The sequence below is a fragment of the Salmo salar genome, chromosome 23 (assembly GCF_965601325.2).
Source record: "Salmo salar chromosome 23, fSalSal1, whole genome shotgun sequence".
Classification (NCBI taxonomy): domain Eukaryota; kingdom Metazoa; phylum Chordata; class Actinopteri; order Salmoniformes; family Salmonidae; genus Salmo; species Salmo salar.
The window spans coordinates 28,733,157-28,757,757 of NC_138313.1; the positions used below are offsets into that span (position 1 = coordinate 28,733,157).

Below are 24,601 nucleotides of genomic sequence, written 5' to 3' on the forward strand. Positions count from 1 at the left end.
GCTAGGTTGTCTTCATCTAAAATAACCCTAATTTATAAGACAGTTCTTATTTGATTAACGGTGGTTGGACCCATCTATGTGAAGCTAGCCACAATAAGGATTAGCCACAATAGTGGACTTTGCGGTTAGCCTTCAAAATAAAAAAAAAGTGTCATTGACAGCGACGCAAATGAATACAAATAGCAGACGTATGCCATAATTTAATAGATCATGAAAAACAAGGTTGGAATGTTACATAAAATCAACAAAAGACTATTTGTTAAATTTGACTAATCTGTTGAAATCACACTGAATTTATTATACTTCAGAATTACATTGGGGTCATACTTATTTCACCGTACAGCCTTACTTATGGATCAATGACATTGGGTATCAGTCTACTCAGTGACACCCAGAGAACATTAGCATCATAGCTCTTATTGCAGGACTCTGAAACAACTGAATTGAGACACATTTATTGTCAACCTGTGTGTATTGAACACTATTCGAGGAAAAACAATACTGTGTGGATGTTTTGGAGTCTGAAAACTATGAGGAGGACGTTGGGGAAAAATATATTGGGTATTGAGTAGACTGTAACCTAATTTCATTGATCCCCAAACCTTAGGAAAAGCTTTACCTTTGCGATATGAATGTCAATACACACAATAGGCTGACTGGGGAGGTGATTTCACACAGTCACGCGATAAGAGCTACAACACTCACATTTGCGTAAACTCTTCACAGTTGTGTTCTGTGGATGTCACCGAGTAGACTGATATCCTATTTCATTGCTTCACATTCCAACCTTGTTTAACATGATCTAGTCTAAATATAGCATAAGTCCACCAATTGTAACCTTCTGCATCACTTTCAAATAGGAACCCTTATTTTGAAGGCAACACGCAAATTCCACTATTGTGCCTAATCCTTATTGTGGCTAGCTTCACAACACATAAACCGGTCAGGTCGAGCCGCACTAGCCAGCTGCTTATAACATTAGCTTTGGGCAACAGGGTTAATTAGCTGGCTAGCTATTTCTTTTCATGAACTGAAGTTCAATTTCAGTAGGTGAACAAGAAGTGACTACCTAGCTAATACTTACAAGGATTCCTAAGTCATTGCTAAGAATAGCGAAAATGACTGCATTTTCTACTGGTCATTGTTTTCAGGCTAGTTGTATTGTGCTGTCTAGGTACCAAGCTAAAGCTAGCTAGCTGTCCATGAAGTAGCGGTCGGGAAAAAAAACAATGCTTTATTACCAACACGGTATTGTAAGCACATCGTTCGTGGCCGGTGTTTGCAGACTTTTTTGTACAGCTTTGATAGTGCTACTGATAGTGGTGGTGCTTGGCTTGCACATGCAAATTCAGAACATACAACATTCTATAATAGAACTGCGTTATATGACGTTTCAAATTAAAAGCTTACTTCACTTTTTAGGGTATATGGGGCAGTATTTTCGATTTCGGATGAAAAGCGTGCCCAGAGTAAACTGCCTAATACTCGGGCCAAGAGTAAAATATTTGCATATTATTAGTAGATTTGGATAGAAAACACTCTGAAGTTTCTAAAACTGTTTGAATGATGTCTGTGAGTATAACAGAACTCATATGGCAGGCAAAAACCTGAGAAAAATCCAACCAGGAAGTGTAGAAATCTGAGAATTGTAGTTCTTTTGAATCCCTATCGAAACTACAGTGTCTGTGGGGTCACGTTGCACTTCCTAAGGCTTCCATTGGCTGTCAACAGCCTTCAGAAAGTTTTTCCATCTTTCTCCTGTTACTGGGCAGAGAATAGTAGCTCAGTCAATGAGTGGACTGCCTATGGACAAAGGACTTGGTGATGTGCGATCCCGCGAGCGAGCCCCTCCTTTTTCTTCTTGAATGAATACGCTATTGTCCGGTTGGAATATTATCTACGTTTTATGTTAAAAATACCCTAAGGATTGATTGTAAACAACGTTTGACATGTTCCTACGACCGGTAATGGAATATTTTGACTTTTCGTCTCTGGAACTGCGGTCGCGTGTTATGCCTTTGGATAGTGATCTGAACGCACAAACAAAACGGAGGTATTTGGACATAAATATGGAGTATTTCGAACAAAACGAACATTTCTTGTGGAAGTAGGAGTCCTCAGAGTGCATTCTGACAAAGATCAGCAAAGGTAAGAGAATATATATAATACTAATGCAGAGTTTTGTTGATGCCAGAACTTGGCGGGTTGCTGTCTAGCTTGCTTCGATGGCTGAGCTATGTACTCAGAATATTGAACAATGTGCTTTCTCCGTAAAGTTATTTTGAAATCTGACAAAGCGGTTGTGTCAAGGAGTAGTGCATCTATAATTCTTTCAATAACTGTTGTAAATTTTATCAACGTTTATGATGAGTATTTTTGTAAATTGATGTGCACATTCACCGGAGGTTTTGGTGGGAATACATTTTCTGAACATCACGCGCCAATGTAAAATGCTGTTTTTGGCTATAAATATGAACTTTATCGAGAAAAACATACATGCATTGTATAACATGAAGTCCTATGAGTGCCATCTGATGAAGATCAAAGGTTAGTGAATATTTTAGCTGTACTTTTGGTTTTTATGATGTATGTCCTTGCTTAGAAAATGGCTGTGTGGATTTTCTTGTGAAGTTTATGTCCTAACATAATCTAATTTTATGCTTTCGCCATAAAGCCTTTTTGAAATCGGACAATGTGGTTAGATTAACGAGAGTCGTATCTTTAAAATGGTGTAAAATAGTTGATTGTTTGAGAAAATGAAATTTAGATTTCTGCTGTTTTGTATTTCGCGCCATGCTATTTCACTGGCTGTTGAATAGTGTGGGACGGTCATGTCCCACCTAGCCCAGAGAAGTTAACGCGTAAAATAGTGTTATTTGACACGCAAAGACCCAAACGGCATTCCATAGTATGTCATGAAGCTAATAGCAGTGACGCTATTATTACTGTGTAACTCCGGTAGGGCAACATCTGAACAATAGCGTACTTGGTAACGTTAGTGTGTACCGGTGCCCGACCAGTCGCGAAAGCCAACATCACCCACGACAGAGAACGGTTGATTGTCAAGGGCAATGAATTCCGTTATCTTGGCGTCAATGGATTTCGCCTTCGAGTTGTCTCGCTGAAATTCTCTTACTCTTTCAAAATGACTGCTTGACTTGTTGACTACTCGATCCACAGAGCAGACATTGTGGGCTAGGTTAGGAATGCTGTGTTGCACGTGTAGCGTAACATTTTACGTGGCATCATTACGACATGTACCTATGTTATATAGGTACGCCTGGTAGCTTTGACATCACATTGGCATTAAACTAGACATTGGGTTCCAATATGTTCACAGATATACCGCGCATCCCTAGTCTGAATACTTTCTGAATGCACTGTATATCCTCTTGAATGGATGCCAGGTCAGTGATGATACGTCAGGTTCCGAGTTTGAAAAGACGTCAAAGCATTAGGAATTATATTTGGAAAGTGTGGTAATTTTTGCAAAAACTCCAACTCCAAAAAAATAGCAATATTCTTAAAACAGTCATTATCATTACTCTCACGTCTGCTTTTTTTGTGCCAAATGTAAGTTTGGAACATAGGCTCTAAAATGATTGTTGTAGCCTCTGTGAATGCAGCGAATGCCTCTGATAAGGTGCACGAAAACCCCTTTGACCATCCTCTAATTTACACACTCATAAAGTGGTAGACTTTTTGAAACTTGTGTCCTGGGTTCATACCGGTAGAAGATCTTCTGGCTCTTCCACACAACACAGTAAGAGGATCCTGCAGGTGTAAAGTAAGAATACTGCTCTGGAGCTCTGAAGGCTTTTGACACTGCTGGGATTGATGTCCGTCTGATGCCTTTCCTCAATGTGTACAAAACAGCATGCAAACTCAGCCAGGTGATTTGTTGTGATCCTTATCTGTGCTGTGGACATCCTCACTACAAACCCGCATACAGTTGAAGTCAGTTGAAGTTTACATACACTTAGGTTGGAGTCATTAAAACTCGTTTTTCAACTACGCCACACATTTCATGTTAACAAACTATAGTTTTGGCAAGTCAGTTAAAACATCTACCTTGTGAATGACACAAGTCATTCTTCCAACAATTGTTTACAGACAGATTATCTCACTATCACAATTCCAGTGGGTCAGAAGTTTACATACATTAAGTTGACTGTGCCTTTAAACAGCTTGGAAAATTCCAGAAAATTATGTCATGGCTTTAGAAGCTTCTGATAGGCTAATTGAGTCAATTGGAGGTGTATTTCAAAGCCTACCGTCAAACTCAGTGCCTCTTTGCTTGACATCACGGGACAATCAAAAGAAATCAGCCAAGACCTCAGATATTACATTTGTAGACCTCCACAAGTCTGGTTCATCCTTGGGAGGAATTTCCAAACGCCTGAAGGTACCACCTTCATCTGTACAAACAATAGTACGCAAGTATAAACACCATGGAACCACCCCGCCTTCATACCACTCAGGAAGGAGACACATTCTGTCTCCTAGAGATTAACGTACTTTGGTGAGAAAAGTGCAAATCAATCCCGGAACAACAGCAAAGGACCCTGTGAAGATGCTGGAGGAAACAGGTACAAAAGTATCTATATCCACAATAAAATAAGTCCTACATTGACATAACCTGAAAGGCCGCTCAGCAAGGAAGAAGCCACTGCTCCAAACCCACCACAAAAAAAGCCAGAATACAGTTTGCAACTGCACATGGGGACAAAGATCGTACTTTTTAGAGAAATGTCCTCTGGTCTGATGAAACAAAAATAGAACTGTTTGGCAATAATGACCATCGTTATGTTTGGAGTAAAAATGGGGAAGCTTGCAAGCCGAAGAACACCATCCCAACCGTGAAGCACGGGAGTGGCCGCATCATGTTGTGGGGGTGCTTTGCTGCAGGAGGGACTGATGCACTTCACAAAATAGATGGCATCATGAGAAAGTAAAATTATGTGGATATATTGAAGCAACATCTCAAGACATCAGTCAGGGAGTTAAAGCTTGGTCGCAAATGGGTCTTCCAAATGGACAATGACCCCAAGCATACTTCCAAAGTTGTGGCAAAATGGCTTAAGGACAACAAAGTCAAGGTATTGGAGTGGCCATCACAAAGCCCTGACCTCAATCCTATAGAAAGTGTGTGGCCAGAACTGAAAAACCGTGTGCGAGCAAGGAGGCCTACAAACCTGACTCAGTTACACCAGCTCTGTCAGGAGGAATGGGCCAAAATTCACCCAACTTATTGTGGGAAGCTTGTGGAAGGCTACCCAAAACATTTGACCCAAGTTGAACAATTTAAAAGGCAATGCTACCAAATACTAATTGAGTGCATATACACTTCTGACCCACTGGGAATGTGATGAAAGAAAGAAATCATTCTCTCTACTATTATTCTGACATTTCACATTCTTAAAATAAAGTGGTGATCCTAACTGACCTAAGAGAGGTAATTTTTACTAGGATTAAATGTCAGGAATTGTGAAAAACTGAGTTTAAATGCATTTGGCTAAGGTGTATGTAAACTTCCGACTTCAACTGTATCACTTGAACTCTTGTGCTGCACCATATTCAGTAACTCTTTAAACCGGGCATAGTCTGATGTAATTAACAAATAAAACAAGGTATGACCATGCATTTAAAACATTGAATGGAGATTGAGTACTGTCACGGCAAGTTATTGTGTGCCAAACAAACCCTGTCCTGGTGTCCCACTTCTGTTTTATTAATTTATGCTTTTGTTCCAAGAACTATGAGCATTTGGTGCCATTGTTCTGCGAGCATGGAAAATGAATTTAGCTTTAGCATGGGCTCTCTGGGAGTGGGCTTGAGTTGTATAAGAGGGTAACTGAGTTTATTGTTCACTTACTCCCCATTTGTTTTTTACTGGGCCTCTTGCAGCTTGACTAATAGCTTGGGTCTGTTTACATGAAGTGTGAAAAAAATACATGAGAAAGCGGATCGCACCGTTTCACCATTTTGTTGACATGACAAAGCAATGTATTGCTTATTGACCAGATAAATACAGACAACCACGTAATCTAGGGGGGATTGAGTTGTGTGTGTGCCAAGATTCCAGGGAAGTTGTCGTTTTCAGACATTTATTCTAGCCTAGCTATTGATTCACAGGCTGTTGTTTTTCTTCCCAAACAGACAATGAGCCAAGTAGGAAGAAGGCACGTGTAAGAAAGGAGAATTATCAGGCTGTGTTTTAGTGACCTGCATACTAACGTGTTGACTGGGAGTTGTTGCTGCTGTGGAACCATAGGACAGACAGGGGGTTGTTTGTATCCCAGGCAAAATGTCACTAAGCTGACACTTTAGTACACAATGTGCTTGGTTACCCTCCTCTTGAAAGAAGACTGACTTTAAAAAAATATATAAATACAAGTCAGCTAGTGAACTTTCATGTAAAAAAAATAAATTGACCCAGACTAGTCCTGAGTGTCAGGATCAGCCCATATTCTGCAGGCCAGGGTAGGCAACTAGATTCAGCTGCGGGACGATTTTTGTCAGAGCGAATGGTCAGGGTGCCAGAACATGATTATAATCATTGAACACAACTAAGCCCAAAAGGAGTTAGTTATTTTCATATATAATTATTTCATACCTTGATAAAATTGAGGAACAATCATGCCACTTTTTAAAAAATTCACGGGAATACGTGGGAACAGATTTCCAACCTCTTACATCTAGACGTTCCGCTAGCGGAACACCTGCTCCAGTATCCAATGATAGGCATGGCGCGAAATACAAACTCCTCGAAAATCCGAAAACTTCCATTTTTCAAACATATGACTATTTTACACCATTTTAAAGACAAGACTCTCTTAGATTATGTCAGCAGAGTACCCAGCCAGAAATAATCAGACACCCATTTTTCAAGCTAGCATATAAATGTCACAAAAACCAAACCACAGCTAAATGCAGGACTAACCTTTGATGATCTTCATCAGATGACACTCCTAGGACATTATGTTACACAATACATGCATGTTTTGTTCAATCAAGTTCATATTTATATCAAAAACCAGCTTTTTACATTAGCAGGTGACGTTCAGAACTAGCATTCCCACCGAACACTTCCGGTGAATTTACTAAATTACTCACGATAAACGTTCACAAAAAACAAATTATTTTAAGAATTATAGATACAGAACTCCTTTATGCAATCGCTATGTCAGATTTTAAAATAGCTTTTCGGTGAAAGCACATTTTGCAATATTCTGAGTAGATAGCCCGGCCATCATGGCTAGCTATTTTGACACCCACCAAGTTTGGCACTCACCAAACTCAGATTTACTATAAGAAAAATTGGATTACCTTTGCTGTTCTTCTTCAGAATGCACTCCCAGGACTTCTACTTCAATAACAAATGTTGGTTTGTTTCCAAATAATCCATAGTTATATCCAAATAGCGGCGTTTTGTTGTGCGTTCAAGACACTATCCGAAGGGTAACGAAGGGTGACGTGCCCGGCGCGTTTCGTGACAAAAAATGTCAAAATATTCAATTTCCGTACTTTGAAGCATGTCAAACGCTGTTTAAAATCAATTTTTATGCGATTTTTCTCGTAAAAAAGCGATAATATTCCGACCGGGAGTCGTTGTTTTCGTTCAAAGACTGAAAATGTAAACATGGAGTCGTCTCGTGCACGCCCGCACCAGTCTCATTGTTCTCAGATCGACCACTTACCAAATGCGCTACTGTTTTTCAGCCATGGCCTGCAAAGTCATCATTCAATGTTCTGGCGCCTTCTGAGAGCCTATGGGAGCGTTAGAAAATGTCACGTTACAGCAGAGATCCCGTTTTGGATAGAGATGATCAAGAAGGCCAAGAAATGGTCAGAGAGGGCGCTTCCTGTTTGGAATCTTCTCAGGTTTTGGCCTGCCAAATGAGTTCTGTTATACTCACAGACACCATTCAAACAGTTTTAGAAACTTTGGAGTGTTTTCTTTCCAAAGCTAATAATTATATGCATATTCTAGTTTCTGGGCAGGAGTAATAATCAGATTAAATTGGGTACGTTTTTTATCCGGCCGTGAAAATACTGCCCCCTATCCATAACAAGTTAAACACATTTTTAGCTGAATTCTTGGTGATTTAACTTTTTTTTCTTCTAAAAGTTTGGTCCGCAGGCTGCATGTTGCAGGCTGTGTTTTACAAGACAATACTTTAGCAGTACAAGAAATGTATGCCTCATCTCCAGAAGTTAATTATTTAACAGAGTAGATTAGCCAAGCATGCCAGGCTCTTACTAACTAACCTACACTCTAGTTGACACAGTGACTCAGACTACTCGTAACGTTTCCATTTTTTTTCTCCTCCATTTTAGTCATTTAGCAGACACTCTCACCCAGAGCGACTTACAGAAACAATTCGGCTTAAGTGCCTTGCTCAAGGGCATATTCAACAGACTGGATTTTACCTAGGTAGGCTCCGGGATTCGAACCGGCAACCTTTCGGTTATCGGCCCAACACTTTTAACCACTGGGCTACATGCCGCCCGCAGACTTGAATAAGATCTGCCAAATATTTATAGCATGTATGTCATGTTTCGAACTGTTGTGTAAAGTCAACATACGGTACATTTGGAAAGTATTCAGACCCCTTGACTTTTCCACTTTGTTACATTACAGCCTTATTTCTCAAATGGAAATGTATTTATTTTTTATCCTCATTTTACAAACAATACCCCATAATGACAAAACAAAAAACAGACATAGCTTATTTACATAGTATTCAGACCCTTTGCTATGAGACACGAAATTGAGCTCAGGTACATCCTGTTTCCATTGATCATCCTTGAGATGTTTCTACAACTTGATTGGAGTCCACCGGTGGTAAATTCAATTTATTGGAAATTATTTGGAAAGGCACACACCAGTCTATTTAAAAAAGGTCCCACAGTTGAAAGTGCATGTCAGAGCAAAAACCAAGCCATGAGGTTAAAGAAATTGTCCGTAGAGATCCGAGACAGGATTGTGTCGAAGCACAGATCTGAGGGAAAGTTACAAAAAAAAATGTCTGGAGCATTGAAGGTCCACAAGAACACTGGCTTCCATCATTCTTAAATGAAAGAAGTTCGGAACCACCAAGACTCTTCCTAGAGCTGGCCGCCCGGCCAAACTGAGCAATCAGGGGAGAATGGACATGGTCAGGGAGGTGACCAAGAACTTGATGGTCACTCTGACAGAGTTCCTCTGTGGAGATGGGAGAACCTTCCAGAAGGACAACCATCTCTGCAGCACTCCACCAATTAGGCCTTTATGGTAGTGTCCAGACGGAAGCCACTCCTCAGTAAAAGGCACATGACAGCCCGCTTGGAGTTTGCCAAAAGGCGTTTAAATACTCTCAGACCATGAGAAGCAAGAGTCTATGGTCTTATGAAACCAAGATTGAACTCTTGGGCCTAAATGCCAAGCGTCACGTCTGGAGGAAACCTGGCACCATCCCTACGGTGGGGATATTTTTCAGTGGCATGGACTGGGAGACAAGTCAGGTGAACGGAGCAACTAGTCAGGTGAAAGATGAACGGAGCAAAGTACAGAGAGATCTTGATGAAAACCTGCTCCAGAGCACTCAGGACCTCAGCCCGGGGTGAAGGTTTATCTTCCAATAGGACAACAAACCTAAGCACACAGCCAAGACAATGCAGGATTGGCTTTGGGACAAGATGCTGAAAGTCCTTGAGTGGCCCAGCCAGAGCCCGGACTTGAATCAATCTAACATCTCTGGAGAGACCTGAAAATAGCTGTGCAGCAACGTTCCCCATCCAACCTGACAGAGCTTGAGAAGAATAAATATATAAAAGAGATTTTGTGTATGACTGCGGAAGACAAACTATCAATCACTTAGGAACAATTTCTTCTTGAAAATATATGGTCTAAGAGACATTTTTTCCAATACTGATATTTTCCTTGCCCCCCAAAACGCGATACCGATATAAGCATTAAGCATTCTAGTACAGTTAACTAGTTAAACACCCATGGACGCAGCGGTCTAAGTCACTGAATCTCAGTGCAAGAGGTGTCACTACAGTCCCTGGTTTGAATCCAGGCTGTACCACATCCGGCCGCGATTGGGAGTCCCATAGGGCAGTGCATAATTGGCCCAGCGTCGTCCGGGTTTGGCTGGGGTAGGCCGTCATTGTAAAAAATAATTTGTTCTCAACTGACTTGCCTAGATAAATAAAGGTTACACACACACAAAAAAAAAAGTTGTTGGCATTTGTGTGTGTTTTACTGGTAATGGGGCCAATCAAAACCTATTTCTTTCACTTACATGCTGTGCTGTTTCATTGTTTATTTGTTCAGTCGTTTCATTCTCAACCAGGACACCATTTGGGTCTTTGCTATGGAATGCCATTTGGGTCTTGCGTGTCAAAAAATATACCATTTAACACTATTTGACGAGTCAAATAAGCTTGCTGACCAATCAGGACCTGAATATGACCGCACATCACATAATAATTTAACACATTGATTCATTTTTACGTAGCTATTACACGATCACTCGTATTTCATATGTCACAACGATTCATCTGCTATGATGCTGGTAAAGTTGGCTCGCGCACCTACAGTGCTGGTCATTAAAAGAAAGCTAGTTAGCTCATGGATGCAAACAATGTTCTACCCCAAAAACATAGAAAAACGACAAACTGAGTAGCTATAGTTAGCTAGCTAACTATATAGCTAGGTGTCATCTAAAATAACCCTAATTTATAAGACAGTTCTTATTTATTTGATTAATGGTGGTTGGACCCATCTATGTGAAGCTAGTCACAATAAGGATTAGCCACAATAATGGACTTTGCGGTTAGCCTTCAAAATAAAAGTATGGCATAATACTATTTATATTAATTTGCACCACTGTCAAACTTTTATTTTGAAGGCTAACCGCAAATTCCACTATTGTGCCTAATCCTTATTGTGGCAAGCTTCACAACACATAACCTGGTGCGTTCGAGCCTCACTAGCCAGATGAAGCTAGCTGGCTGCTTATAACGTTAGCTTTGGGCAACAGGTTTAAGTAGCTGGCTGGCTATTTATTTTCATGAACTGAAGATCAATTTCAATAGGCGAACAACAAGTGGCAACCTAGCTAATACTTACTCACAAGGATTCTTAAATCATTGCTAACAATAATGAAAATGACTGCAGTTTCTACTGGTCATTGTTTTCAGGCTGGTTGTATTGGTGCTAGCTAGGTACCAAGCTAAAGCTAGCTACCCCAGAAGTTGTGATCGAACAATTGATGCTTTATTACCAACGCGTTATTGTAAACACATTGTTCGTGGCCGGTGTTTGCAGACTTTATTGTACAGCTTTGACAGTGCTACTGTATCTTTGACACACAAAGACCCAAATGGTGTTCCATAGTATGCATGTCGTGTAGCTAATAGCAGTGATGCTATAGCTGTGCAACTCCGGTAGGGTAATATCTGAAAAATAGCGCATTTGGTAGTGTGTACCAGTGCTCAACCAGTCGGCGAAAGCCAACATCCCCCATGACAGAGAACGGTTGATTGTCAAGGGCAATGAATTCCATTATCTTGGCTTTAACGGATTTCGCCTTTGAGTTGTCTCGCTGACATTTTCTTACCTCTTTCAAATGACTGCTCGACTTGTTGACTGCTCGATCCACACAGCAGACATTGTGGGCTAGTTTAGGAATGCTGTCTTGCACATACAGCGCAAAATTTTACGCGGTGTCATTATGTCACGTTATATAGGTATGCACGTCAGCCTTGACATCGGTTTTGCACATCGGCGTTAAACTAGACATCGGGCCGATACCGATGTTGGCATTTTTAGCTAATAATCGGCCGATTCCGATATGTATATATCGTACATCCCTACTCTCTATGTATCCCCTCTTGAATGCGCATTCTTCTGTTTCTTACCTAGCAGGTTTAAAAGAAACGCATACCGGACAAGTTTAGCAACGCAATGGATTATGGTGATTGTAGTTAGTTTTTAGCACAGAAAACCTGGTAATTATGTAGAACATTGGCCTGTTGGAAACTACAACTCCCTAATACAATCACACTGTTCGGGCATATGATCAGATTGTTCTCTAGAGAAACTGCAGTGCAATGAGAGCATTGAGCTAAAAAAAAAAAAAAGACCAAAATGGAATTCAAATAATTGAACCAACATCTGTCAATTAGTTGTTTAAAAAACAAAAAATGACCGACATTCCGGTTAAATCGCTCAGCCGCACCAGAGGCATATGGGGACAAAGTCTCATACACTCATAATCTGAGACAGTTTCACACGCACCACTGGTGTCTCCTCTACTCGGTTTACCCAGCAGAGAGATGGTTTAAAGCTCTGCTTACCGGTCAAAGTCACCTTGAAATTGGGTGGGGGCGATATGAGCCCCTTGTATTGAATGGGACAGGAAGAGAAGAAGGGGGAGATGCAGGCCTCACGGTCTGCCGCCCCCCCATCCCATCACCCCATCCTCCTGGGCAGACCCCCGAGTTCGACCGATTAATTGGAATGGCCGATTAATTAGGGCCGCTTTCAAGTGTTCATAACAATCGGAAATCTGCATTTTTGGACGCCGATTTGGCCGATTTTTACTTTTATTTATATATATATATATATATATATTTTTTTTAGACCTTTATTTAACTAGGCAAGTCAGTTAAGAACACAAGTCAGTTAACCTGTTAGGGCTAGGGGGCAGTATTGACACGGCTGGATAAAAAACATACCCGATTTAATCTGGTTACCACTCCTACCCAGTAACTAGAATATGCATATACTTATTACATATGGATAGAAGACACCCTAAAGTTTCTAAAACTGTTTGAATGGTGTCTGTGAGTATAACAGAACTCAAATGGCAGGTCAAAACCTGAGAGATTCCTTTACAGGAAGTGGCCTGTCTGACCATTTCTTGAACTTCTTTTCCATCTCTATCTTTTACTAAGGATCTCTGCTCTAACGTGACACTTCCCACGTCGTCCATAGGCGCTCAGAGCCCGGGAAAAAACAGAATGTCGTCATTCCAGCCCCAGGCTGAAACACATTATCGCCTTTCTCAAGTGGCCGATCAAGGGACTCTGGGCTTATGCGCGTGACCCGACCGCCCCCGCCTTTGTGATTTTTTTCCTCTGTTTGCCGAAAAGGAGATTCCCTGTCGGAATATTATCGCTTTTCTACGAGAAAAATGGCGTAAAAATTGATTTTAAACAGCGGTTGATATGCTTCGAAGTACGGTAATGGAATATTTAGAATTTTATTGTCACGAATTGCGCCATGCGCGCGACACTTCTTTACCATTTCGGATAGTGTCTGGAACGCACGAACAAAACGCCGCTATTCGGATATAACGATGGATTATTTTGGACCAAACCAACATTTGTTATTGAAGTAGCAGTCCTGGGTGTGCATTCTGACGAAGACAACAAAAGGTAATCAAACTTTTATAATAGTAAATATGATTATGGTGAGTGCTAAACTTGCCGGGTGTCTAAATAGCGAGCCCGTGATGCCTGGACTATGTACTTAGAATATTGCAAAATGTGCTTTCACCAAAAAGCTATTTTAAAATCGGACATATCGAGTGCATAGAGGAGGTCTGTATCTATAATTCTTAAAATAATTGTTATGCTTTTTGTGAACGTTTATCGTGAGTAATTTAGTAAAATGTTAGCGAATTCCCCGGAAGGCGGGGGGTATGCTAGTTCTGAACGTCACATGCTAATGTAAAAAGCTGGTTTTTGATATAAATATGAACTTGATTGAACAAAACATGCATGTATTGTATAACATAATGTCCTAGGGTTGTCATCTGATGAAGATCATCAAAGGTGAGTGCTGCATTTAGCTGTCTTCTGGGTTTTGGTGACATTATATGCTAGCTTGAAAAATGGGTGTCTGATTATTTCTGGCTGGGTACTCTGCTGACATAATCTAATGTTTTGCTTTCGCTGTAAAGCCTTTTTGAAATCGGACAGTGTGGTTAGATAAAGGAGAGTCTTGTCTTTAAAATGCTGTGAAATAGTCATATGTTTGAAAAATTTAAGTTTTTGTATTTTTGAGGAATTTGTAATACGCGCCACGCCCATCATTGGATATTGGAGCAGGTGTTCCGCTAGCGGAACGTCTAGATGTAAGAGGTTAACAGCAATATTTAGACTTTGGGATGCTATCGTTAGATGAAATACGGAACGGTTCCGTATTTCACTGAAAGAATAAACGTTTTGTTCTCGAAATGAGTTTGCGGATTCGACCATTTTAATGACCAAAGGCTCGTATTTCTGTGTGTTATTATGTTATAATTAAGTCTATGATTTGATAGAGCAGTCTGACTGAGCGATGGTAGGCACCAGCAGGCTCGTAAGCATTCATTCAAACAGCACTTTTGTGCGTTTGCCAGCAGCTCTTCGCAATGCTTCAAGCATTGGGCTGTTTATGACTTCAAACCTATCAACTCCCGAGATTAGGCTGGTGTAACCCATGTGAAATGGCTAGCTAATTAGCAGGGTGCGCGCTAATAGCGTTTCAAACGTCACTAGCTCTGAGACTTGGAGTAGTTGTTCCCCTTGCTCTGCATGGGTAACGCTGCTTCGAGGGTGGCAGTTGTCGATGCGTTCCTGGTTCGAGCCCAGGTAGGAGCGAGGAGAGGGACGGAAGCTATACTGTTACACTGGCAATACTAAAGTGCCTATAAGAACATCCAATAGTCAAAGGTATATGAAATACAAATCGTATAGAGAGAAATAGTCCTATAATAACTATAACCTAAAACTTCTTACCTGGGAATATTGAAGACTCATGTTAAAAGGAACAACCAGCTTTCATATGTTATCATGTTCTGAGCAAGGAACTTAAATGTTAGCTTTTTTACATGGCACATATTGCACTTTTACTTTCTCCAACACTTTGTTTTTGCATTATTTAAACCAAATTGAACATGTTTCATTATTTATTTGAGGCTAAATAGATTTTATTGATGTATTATATTAAGTTAAAATAAGTGTTCATTCAGTATTGTTGTAATTGTCATTATAACAAATAAATAAAATAAAAACCGGCCGATTAATCGGTATCGACTTTTTTGGGGTCCTCCAATAATCGGTATCGGCGTTGAAAAATTATAATCGGCCGACCTCTATTTTTGGGATCATGCGTTGAATGAGGATAAAGGTGGAGAGATGGTGTTCTCTTAAGATGTCTTGGCACAGTTCGGATAAAAAAAAACAGATTTAAAACAAATTTGTAGAATCATGTTAATATTGTTACATTTTTGTTTTCAGCCAAGCCTAGTTTTTTTTTGTTTTTTTTAATGGCACTTTACACCTTTCCTGCACAGTACAACCCCAGGGTAATGAGTGCAATCCAACAGAGATTTACACACAATTACAGTGTTGTACCTTTTAATACACTCTGCTGGCACTGTCTATGTCCTTTGACAATCACATTGAAAACACAGCTGCTGGGTTCTTCCTGTTGTGCTGGTGCGCTCTGTAAATGTGACCCCACTCTCATCCCTGCAACTCTTCTCATCCCAAAATGGATTTTATATGCCATGTAACCTCAATTTCTATGCTCTTTCATACATTCCCTTTTTTAAGCTTATCAGCAACATGTAACCTAGCCATACAGTTGAAGTCGGAAGTTTACATAAACTAGTTTTAATGACACTAACCTAAGTGTTTCAACCACTCCACAAATTTCTTGTTAACAAACTATAGTTTTGGCAAGTAGGTTAGGACATCTACTTTGTGCCTGACAAGTCATTTTTCCAACAATTGATTACAGACAGATTGAATTCTAAATGAAATACTGTATCCCAATTCCAGTGGGTCAGAATACACTAAGTTGACTGTGCCTTTAAACAGCTTGGAAAATTCCAGAAAATTATGTCATGGCTTTAGAAGCTTCTGATAGGCTAATTGACCTAATTTGAGTCAATTGGAGGTGTACATGTGGCTGTATTTCAAGGCCTACCTTCAAACTCAGTGCCTCTTTGCTTGACATCATGGGAAAATCAAAAGAAATCAGCCAAGACCGCAGAAGAAAATATTGTAGCCCTCCACAAGTCTGGTTCATCCTTGGGAGCAATTTCCAAACACCTGAAGGTACCACCTTCATCTGTACAAACAATAGTATGGAAGTGTAAACACCATGGGACCACGCAGCCGTCATACTGCTCAGGAAGGAGACGCGTTCTGTCTCCTAGAGATGAACGTACTTTGGTGCGAAAAGTGCAAATCAATCCCAGAACAACAGCAAAGGACCTTGTGAAGATGCTGGAGGAAACAGGTACAAAATTATCTATATCCACAGTAAAACGAGTCCTATATCGACATAACCTGAAAGGCCTCTCAGCAAGGAAGAAGTCACTGTTCCAAGGTTGCAAGATTGAATCCCCGCGCTGACAATGTAAAAATCTGTCGTTCTGCCCCTGAACAAGGCAGTTAACCCACCGTTCCTAGGCCGTCATTGAAAATAAGAATGTGTTCTTAACTGACTTGCCTAGCTAAAAATTATTTATAAAAAAATAATAAATAGGCAAATCGGTGGCCAAAAATACCAATTACCAATTGTTATGAAAACTTGAAATCGGCCCTAATTAAATCGGCCATTCCGATTAATTGGTCGACCTCTACCCCAAAACCACAGATTAAGGGGAAATCACAGACAGGAGATTGCCATGGCATGTAGACAAACACCAGTATTTTCACACTGCAAACTTCAGCTGAGATTTTCAGTTTGGTCAATGCCCCATTGTTTTAATCCTATCAGCAATGGTTTTGAAATGTGTGCTCATGTAAAACCATTATCTTTGCTCCTGACTGGAAATGGATCAGAGACAAAATAAATATGCTGGGTCATGGTGAACCATGGCCTCAGTCAGCCTTCAATTGATGTGACCAGATCTCAAAAACTTGATAGAATTAAGTACCAAATACAGACCAACTACAGCCTTCTCATTAGTCATTATCCAGTCTTCATTCACCATGGTTGTTATTGGAAGGAAGCCTTGAAAGCCCCTCTGTGAGGCAGGCTGGCAGCACCGCCAGACTGGCAGGGAGAGAGTTTAGCTCTAATCTTGGCCAGTTGGCCTCACCTGATTTAACCCCATGTTGTCCAGATTAACACTAAGAAAGCCTGGACAAAGGAGGTCCACCAGCCAACCCACAAACCATAGGAGGAACTGAGCAACCCAGAATGTGAATCATCTTTTTAACAAGCTATTACAGGTAGGCATAGTCTACATTATTCAGTGGACATGGGATTGCCCTATCAGAGATAGAGAAATATATAAAAGACGTATGGCTGTAAACCAGCTGAATACCACAAATTGATGCTCTGAAAATCTGCATTAGGGCTTGAAACATCTGCCAAAAAGTGCCTACTAATCCTATAATGGAGGAGTTCAAGTTGTCAAAAACATGACAGAATCCCAAGGCCAGGACGATGATTCTGCCCAGCCTGGAGGATTAGCACTAATTAAACTGTCTTAGACTGTGCGCTGCTGTTTCTGTGACTCCATTCTTAAAGCTCTGACCGCCAGTGAGGCGTTACAATGCACCGTCTGGGTAGGAGACGCACGCTGCGTCTGGATAGCATGCGCAGCATCCCCCCCATAGTAAGAACCCATCTTAGACCTCCCTAATAATCACAAAAGAAAGAAATGGTCTGTCTGATCATTATGACAGGTTATGGTTTATTTACCTTGTAAAAAGCAAAGACTCCAAAGACAGTCCAGTGTGTCCAGGGCAGGCTATGACAAGAGGCAAATTATAGGGCCTAGGGGATGGAGCACAAGTAGCTACGCTAAATTGCTTCATACTGTCTGAAAATAAAAAGGTATGAGGACACCACTTCTGAGTGTGTGACATATAAAACAGTGCAACATGAGGTTGCTATCAGAGAAATCCCCTGACAGTATCTCTAAAAACATACAGTATGTCAGCTTGCGAAACAAGTGTAGACAAATCAGGTTAAGCCATCATAAACCACAAACTCTTTCCTTCAATATTAGGTCCAATGGCCTGACATGCCTCAGCCAATGACCTATACTATTTACCATAAACTGCACAACTAAAAGCTCAAACGTGACCAATGGATTTACACGGTAAATCTGTGCAGATTAGCAGTATTTGCACGGCCGGATAAAAAAACGTACCCGATTTAATCTGGTTACTACTCCTGCCCAGTAACTAGAATATGCATATAATTATTGGCTTTGGATAGAAAACACCCTAAAGTTTCTAAAACTGTTTGAATGGTCTCTGTGTATAACAGAACTCATGGCAGGCAAAAACCTGAGAAGATTCCTTACAGGAAGTGGCCTGTCTGACAAGTTCTTGTTCATCTTGGCTCTGTTTATTGAAGACGGAGGATCTTTGCTGTAACGTGACACTTCCTACGGCTCCCATAGGCTCTCAGAACCCGGGAAAAAGCTGAATGATATCGAGGCAGCCCCAGGCTGAAACACATTAGCGCGTTTGGATAGTGGCCGGTCAGAGGACCATCAGAGATGTTTTTATTTTCTCTCTCTTTGAACGTAAACACGCTTTCCCGGTCGGAATATTATCGCTTTTTTTACAAGAAAAATGGCATAAAAATTGATTTTAAACAGCGGTTGACATGCTTCGAAGTACGGTAATGGAACATTTAGATTTTTTTTGTCACGAAACGCGTCGGGCGCGTGACCCTTATTTACCCTTCAGATAGTGTCTTGAACGCACTAACAAAACGCCGCTATTTGGATATAACTATGGATTATTTGGGACCAAACCAACACTTGTTATTGAAGTAGAAGTCCTGGGAGAGCATTCTGACGAAGAACACCAAAGGTAATCAAACTTTTCTAATAGTAAATCTGAGTTTGGTGAGCGCCAAACTTGGTTGGTGTCAAAATAGCTAGCCTGTGATGGCTGGGCTATCTACTTAGAATATTGCAAAATGTGCTTTCACCAAAAAGCTATTTTAAAATCGGACATAGCGAGTGCATAGAAGAGTTCTGTATCTATAATTCTTAAAATAATGTTTTTTGTGAACGTTTATCTTGAGTAATTTAGTAAATTCACCGGAAGTGTTCGGTGGGAATGCTAGTCACATGCTAGTCACATGCTAATGTAAAAAGCTGGTTTTTGATATAAATATGAACTTGATTGAACAAAACATGCATGTATTGTATAACATAATGTCCTAGGGGTGTCATCTGATGAAGATCAAAGGTTAGTGCTGCATTTAGCTGTGGTTTGGGTTTATGTGACATTATATGCTAGCTTGAAAAATGGGTGTCTGATTATTTCTGGCTGGGTACTCTGCTGACATAATCTAATGTTTTGCTTTCGTTGTAAAGCCTTTTTGAAATCGGACAGTGTGGTTAGATTAACGAGAGTCTTGTCTTTAAAATGGTGTAAAAGTCATATGTTTGAGAAATTGAAGTAACGGCATTTAAGGTATTTGAATATCGCGCCACGGGATTACACTGGCTTGCGTCCCACCTAGCCCATAGAGGTTAAGCAAAACAAAAAACAAATGCATGCAATCCAACGCTGCATGCACTCTGGACATGCAGTAGTGCCGCCACCTATCAAATCCCTGTTTGCTTGTGATTCCTCCTGATATACCGCTCATTGATTGTTTAACCACATTTTCTTTTGTTTTGTCCTGTGTAATTTACCTGGGCAGGGCAGCATTTCCCCTCAATGTTCCCAGTCTTCCCCTGGGAATGCATGGGAACACACGTTACGCACCAAACCCTCTGTCTCCACGACCCTGTCCACCTCCCTCCCTGCTCAACACCTCCCTGAGCCATACCTGCTAGCACAACTTCTCTTTATTAAAGACGACATCCACCCACACACTCCCCTACACAATCCTGTGATATCACACCCCTCTACTCACTGAAGAGAAGGTTTTCATGTCAGGTGCTGTGAACTGAATGCAATGGCAGGTCTCAGCTGTGATTCAACATCTGTGTCCTTAATTGAACTCTCTCAAACTCTGTCACTTTTCATTGCACAAATCGACAAGCCAGACTTTAACCATGATCATATCCCTCCCTGTTAACAGCTGTTGCAGTCAACAGAACATAACCTAGCCTATAAGACATCTGTTATGAAAAAGAATGCTAGAATAACTGTTGATAGCCTGTGTGCTCAGCATGGTAACATTTTGTAGACAATGCTTCCATTCACAAACCATCTCCAGTGGATCAGTCTCAGTCAGTTAGCTGGTAGGGACATGCCAACCCCATGTAATAAGATGTGTTAGTCTCAGGCTTTAGGTCTCAAAGCCGTGGATGAATGCCAACATGCCAGGCAGACAGATAGTACTTTGACATGTGAACAGATAAATGTGTAATGCACACATATGGCCTACAGTAACAGTCCATCAGAGCCTAAAATCATGTCAATATCACACCTGTCATTCCTTCACTACAAACAGGCCCAGATGTGTTTTTTTTGCATCATTGCAATGTGGTTAATTTCCTTTCCGAATACTCTCTGAGTACGCTTACATGCACACTAATAATTTGATATTAAACTGATTATGGCAGTAGGCCGAGTATGGCGTTAGTCATGTAAACACCTTATCTTCATCAGCTTAAGGTCATAATCTAAGTAAGCACACAGCGATTAAAATGCCTGGTTTTCTGAATAATCATTCTAATTATTAGGACATGTAAACAGCTTAAGAATCTGTGTTTCAGCTGTGTATTTGATCTGCCGCATGTGCCAGCACTAATAAAACTATTATATTAATCTGACTCAATGTCTAGGTAGGAACCAGAAGGAATCAGGGATAAATTAATTTAATTCAGAAAAAGAAGCGACAGTGTTACTGTGCTACAGATGCGAATTCAATCTACTGTATGTAACTAGAGATGCCTTTCAGTGAACCAGAGACTCCAGGGAATAAATCATCCAATCAGGTCTTGAAGGGATTCCTGATAGAGATTTAAGAGTAAAACAATATGTAATGAGCATTTTGAATCAAGTTGGTTCCCGTATAGCACACAGTTAAAATATAAGGGATAAGGGCCTAACACATGCAGCCAGACAATCAGACTATGCCCGCATGGTCGATTTAATTAAGGCCGATTTCAAGTTGTCATAACAATCGGTACTCTGCCTTTTTTTTACGCCGATTACATTGCAACACACGACGAGACTGTATCAGGCTGACCACCTGTTACGCGAGTGCCGCATCAAAAGGACCTTGTGGCTGCAAGGTGCCAAGGTAAGTAGCTAGCTAGCATTCAACTTATCTTATAAAAAACAATCACATAATCACTAGTTAACCTAGTAATATCATCAACCACGTGTAGTTAACTAGCTTGTCCTGCGTTGCATATAATCAACGCGGTGCCTGTTAATTTATCATCGAATTTCAGCCTACTTCGACTTCACCAAACGGGTGATGATTTAACAAAAGCGCATTTGCGGGAAAAAAGCACTATCGTTGCACAAATGTATCTAACCATCAACAATGCCTTTCTTAAAATCAATACACAGAAGTATATTTTTTTTGAACCTGCAAATTCATGTTAGCAGGCAATATTAACTAGGGAAACTTACTTCTCTTGCATTCAGTGCAAGGAGAGTCGGGGTATATGCAGCAGTTTGGGCCGCCTGGCTCGTTGCGAACTGTGTGAAGACCATTTCTTCCTAACAAAGACCGTAATTCATTTGCCAGAATTGTACATAATTATGACATAACATTGACGGTTGTGCAATGTAACAGCAATATTTAGATTTAAGGTTGCCACCCGTTCAATAAAATACAGAACGTTTCCGTATTTCACTGAAAGAATAAACGTTTTGTTTTCGAAATTATATTTTCCAGATTTGACCATATTAATGACCAAAGGCACGCATGTGTGTTTATTATATTAGAATTAAGTTTATGATTTCATATTTGATAGAGCAGTCTAACTGAGCGGTGGTAAGCAGCAGCAAGTTGGTAGGCATTCATTCAAACAGCACTTTACTGCGTTTGCCAGCAGCTCTTAGCAATGCTTGATTCACAGCGCTGTTCATGACTTCAAGTCTATCAACTCCAGAGATTAGGCTGGCAATACTATAGTGCCTATAAGAACATCCAATAGTCAAAGGTATATGAAATACAAATGGTATAGAGAGAGAAGTAGTCGACGTGTCATAATTCCTATAATAACTACAACCTAAAACTTCTTAACTGGGGATATTGAAGACTCATGTTAAAAAGGAACCACCAGCTTTCATATGTTCTCATGTTCTGAGCAAGGAATTTAAACTTTAGCTTTTTTGCATGGCACATGTTGCACTTTTACTTCTCCAACACCGTGTTTTTGCATTATTTAAACCAAATTGAACATATTTCATTATTTATTTGAGACTAAATTGATTTTATTTATGTATTATATTAAGTTAAAATAAGTGTTCATTGTTCAATCAGTATTGTTGTAATTGTCATTATTACAAATAAATATCTGAAATTATTTTTAATTTAATAAAAAAAACAGGCTGATCGATTTTTTTTTTTTGGTCTTCCAATAAATCGGTATCGGCGTTAAAATCATAATCGGTCAACCTCTAAAATCAGACAAAGGCTAATGTGTTTACAGCACAAATCAAAATATTTGAATTGCAGAAGGTTGGCCAAATTATGCATTTTACAGCAAGGTGCAGTAGGTTAGGTTCATGAGACCTTTATCATACATACAGCTCTTGCAATCAAGCATTAAGAGCCTCAAACTGAACTGTAGGCTATTGCCCGAATATACATACTTTAGACTCTTCAGGGCACAGACATGCTTTTGAGACTTAATTTAGCAGTAACAGAATCATTCAGGAAAAACCATAGTAAATATACATGTTATCAATAAAACAGGTTCAAAGTTCATCATACTGAAGTGAACCCATATAAGTCACATCAGTCACATGTTGAATAAAGCTTCAATATATTGTTCTCTTCCCTCAAACTACATACCAGTGCAGTTCTCTCTATCAATGTTAGATATCAATGTAATTGGAATGAAACAGGCTCATCACTTCTTTGACTAGCTATCATGTTGGCAGAGGCACTGCAGTCTTCACAACTATACATTTTAGAATGATTAGGGGGAGAAGCTGCCCCATTGGTAGGATACTGGTGGTGACCAAACGTTTTATGGGCAACACCCATGTAACTGGAATACATGTCACAGGAGTTCAATGTCCCTGGTGAGGAATATTTTAATAGGTGAAGATTATGTTCTCACTAACAAAAAAACGTTTAACAGATTTTTGCTGCAGTAACATGGTAGCTAGATATAGTCACAAAAATAATTTGGACGATAAACCGCTTGGGCAAGCCGGGTGATGTAGCCAGGGGCCTGGCTGTCAGAGGGCAAGCCAGACCAGACAGAACATGACAAAGACCGTACCTGGAATAAGCCCCCCCACGTCTGTTCAATGGGTGGGTCGTGTTTTGTTATATTCGGGAGAAGAAAAATGCTTGATTTCCTCAAGTCTACTATTGTTTAACTATTTGACTTGCGCAATCTCCTTGCATACTCGGAACAATGCTGGTCAAGCAGCTTGAAGAGTCACTCAGACCCAGCGAGGAAACAGACATAAATAAATACAAACTCGAGCTTTAAAACCAAGTTAAACGAAATGTGTACGTGCATTGTTTAATGCGGGTAGCCATAAGATCCATAAAAGCATTGAGAGAAAATAGTACAGGGGGTTACTTGCGGTACCCTCCTGTCTACACCTTTTTTGGGGATAGCTAACGTTAGCTAGCTTGCTAGTCTATGTGTGAACTAAGAGAGGGTGTGATAGACTCCCTATTCAAACATAAAACAATAACTGATAAATCAAGCGCCTGTCAGAGACAGTGTTGTGATAACAAGTACTAGACAAAGATACGCAAATTATCCCTTTTGCCTGGCGGACATTTCTACACGCCTTGCCTATTGTTTACCGTCTGTAGTACTATGGTAAAGGTGCATGCCAGGCTTAGCTGGCTAGCAGCTTACACAATGCTAAGGTAACCGAGCACCTTCATCGAATTCGTGCTAAATTTTGGCACGCGTGTTATCCACACAAGAACAAAGAAGAGAGCAACATGGTTTATACCAATAGCAAACTTACCCAAAGCTCCGTTCCCCAAGTCATTGTGGACTCCCCTGGTTGCTAAACCCCCAGATTGTCAGTGTATTCCCCGCTCAAAACTCGCCAATGATGCGTTTCCAATCGTCTGCCGTCGTCTGTGGTGCTCACTCCTGAAGAGCTGTCTAAATTCAGCTCTAGCGAAGGAAGTTGGGATCTAGGATTCAGAGAACCGGGAGGTTCAGGTTCGCCAATAAAATGTTAAATGCATGCATGTTATTCCTTATTATTTAGTAATCAACAAAATAGTTATATAATTTTAATTCAACACATAAAATAATTAAATTAGCTATTCTAGAACTATGCTAGAACTATGCTGATGCACGGTATTTTTTAAATTCCAAAAATTTGCTGGGAAGAGGAAGACTTTCTGAATAAATTGTATCATCAATTCATGAATTTTGTTGAAATATTCATATTAGCTGCGGAAATATTAATATTAGCTGCTATCGACCATTTGATCAGTTGTCACAAC

At 40.2% G+C, this 24,601-nt stretch overlaps 1 protein-coding gene across 3 annotated transcripts in view; it reads right to left on the reverse strand.

The window, feature by feature from the left end:
- Window positions 1-24,312, reverse strand: part of fnbp1l (formin binding protein 1-like) — an 85,432-nt gene extending 61,120 nt beyond the window's left edge. For all 3 annotated transcript variants that reach the window (XM_082968029.1, XM_014169519.3, XM_082968030.1), the window contains exon 1: window positions 24,109-24,312. In XM_082968029.1, the coding sequence (XP_082824155.1) occupies window positions 24,109-24,132 (24 nt within the window). In that variant the 5' untranslated portion in view covers window positions 24,133-24,312. The remainder of the gene's footprint in view (window positions 1-24,108) is intronic.
- Between the last annotated feature and the right edge of the window lie 289 nt (window positions 24,313-24,601).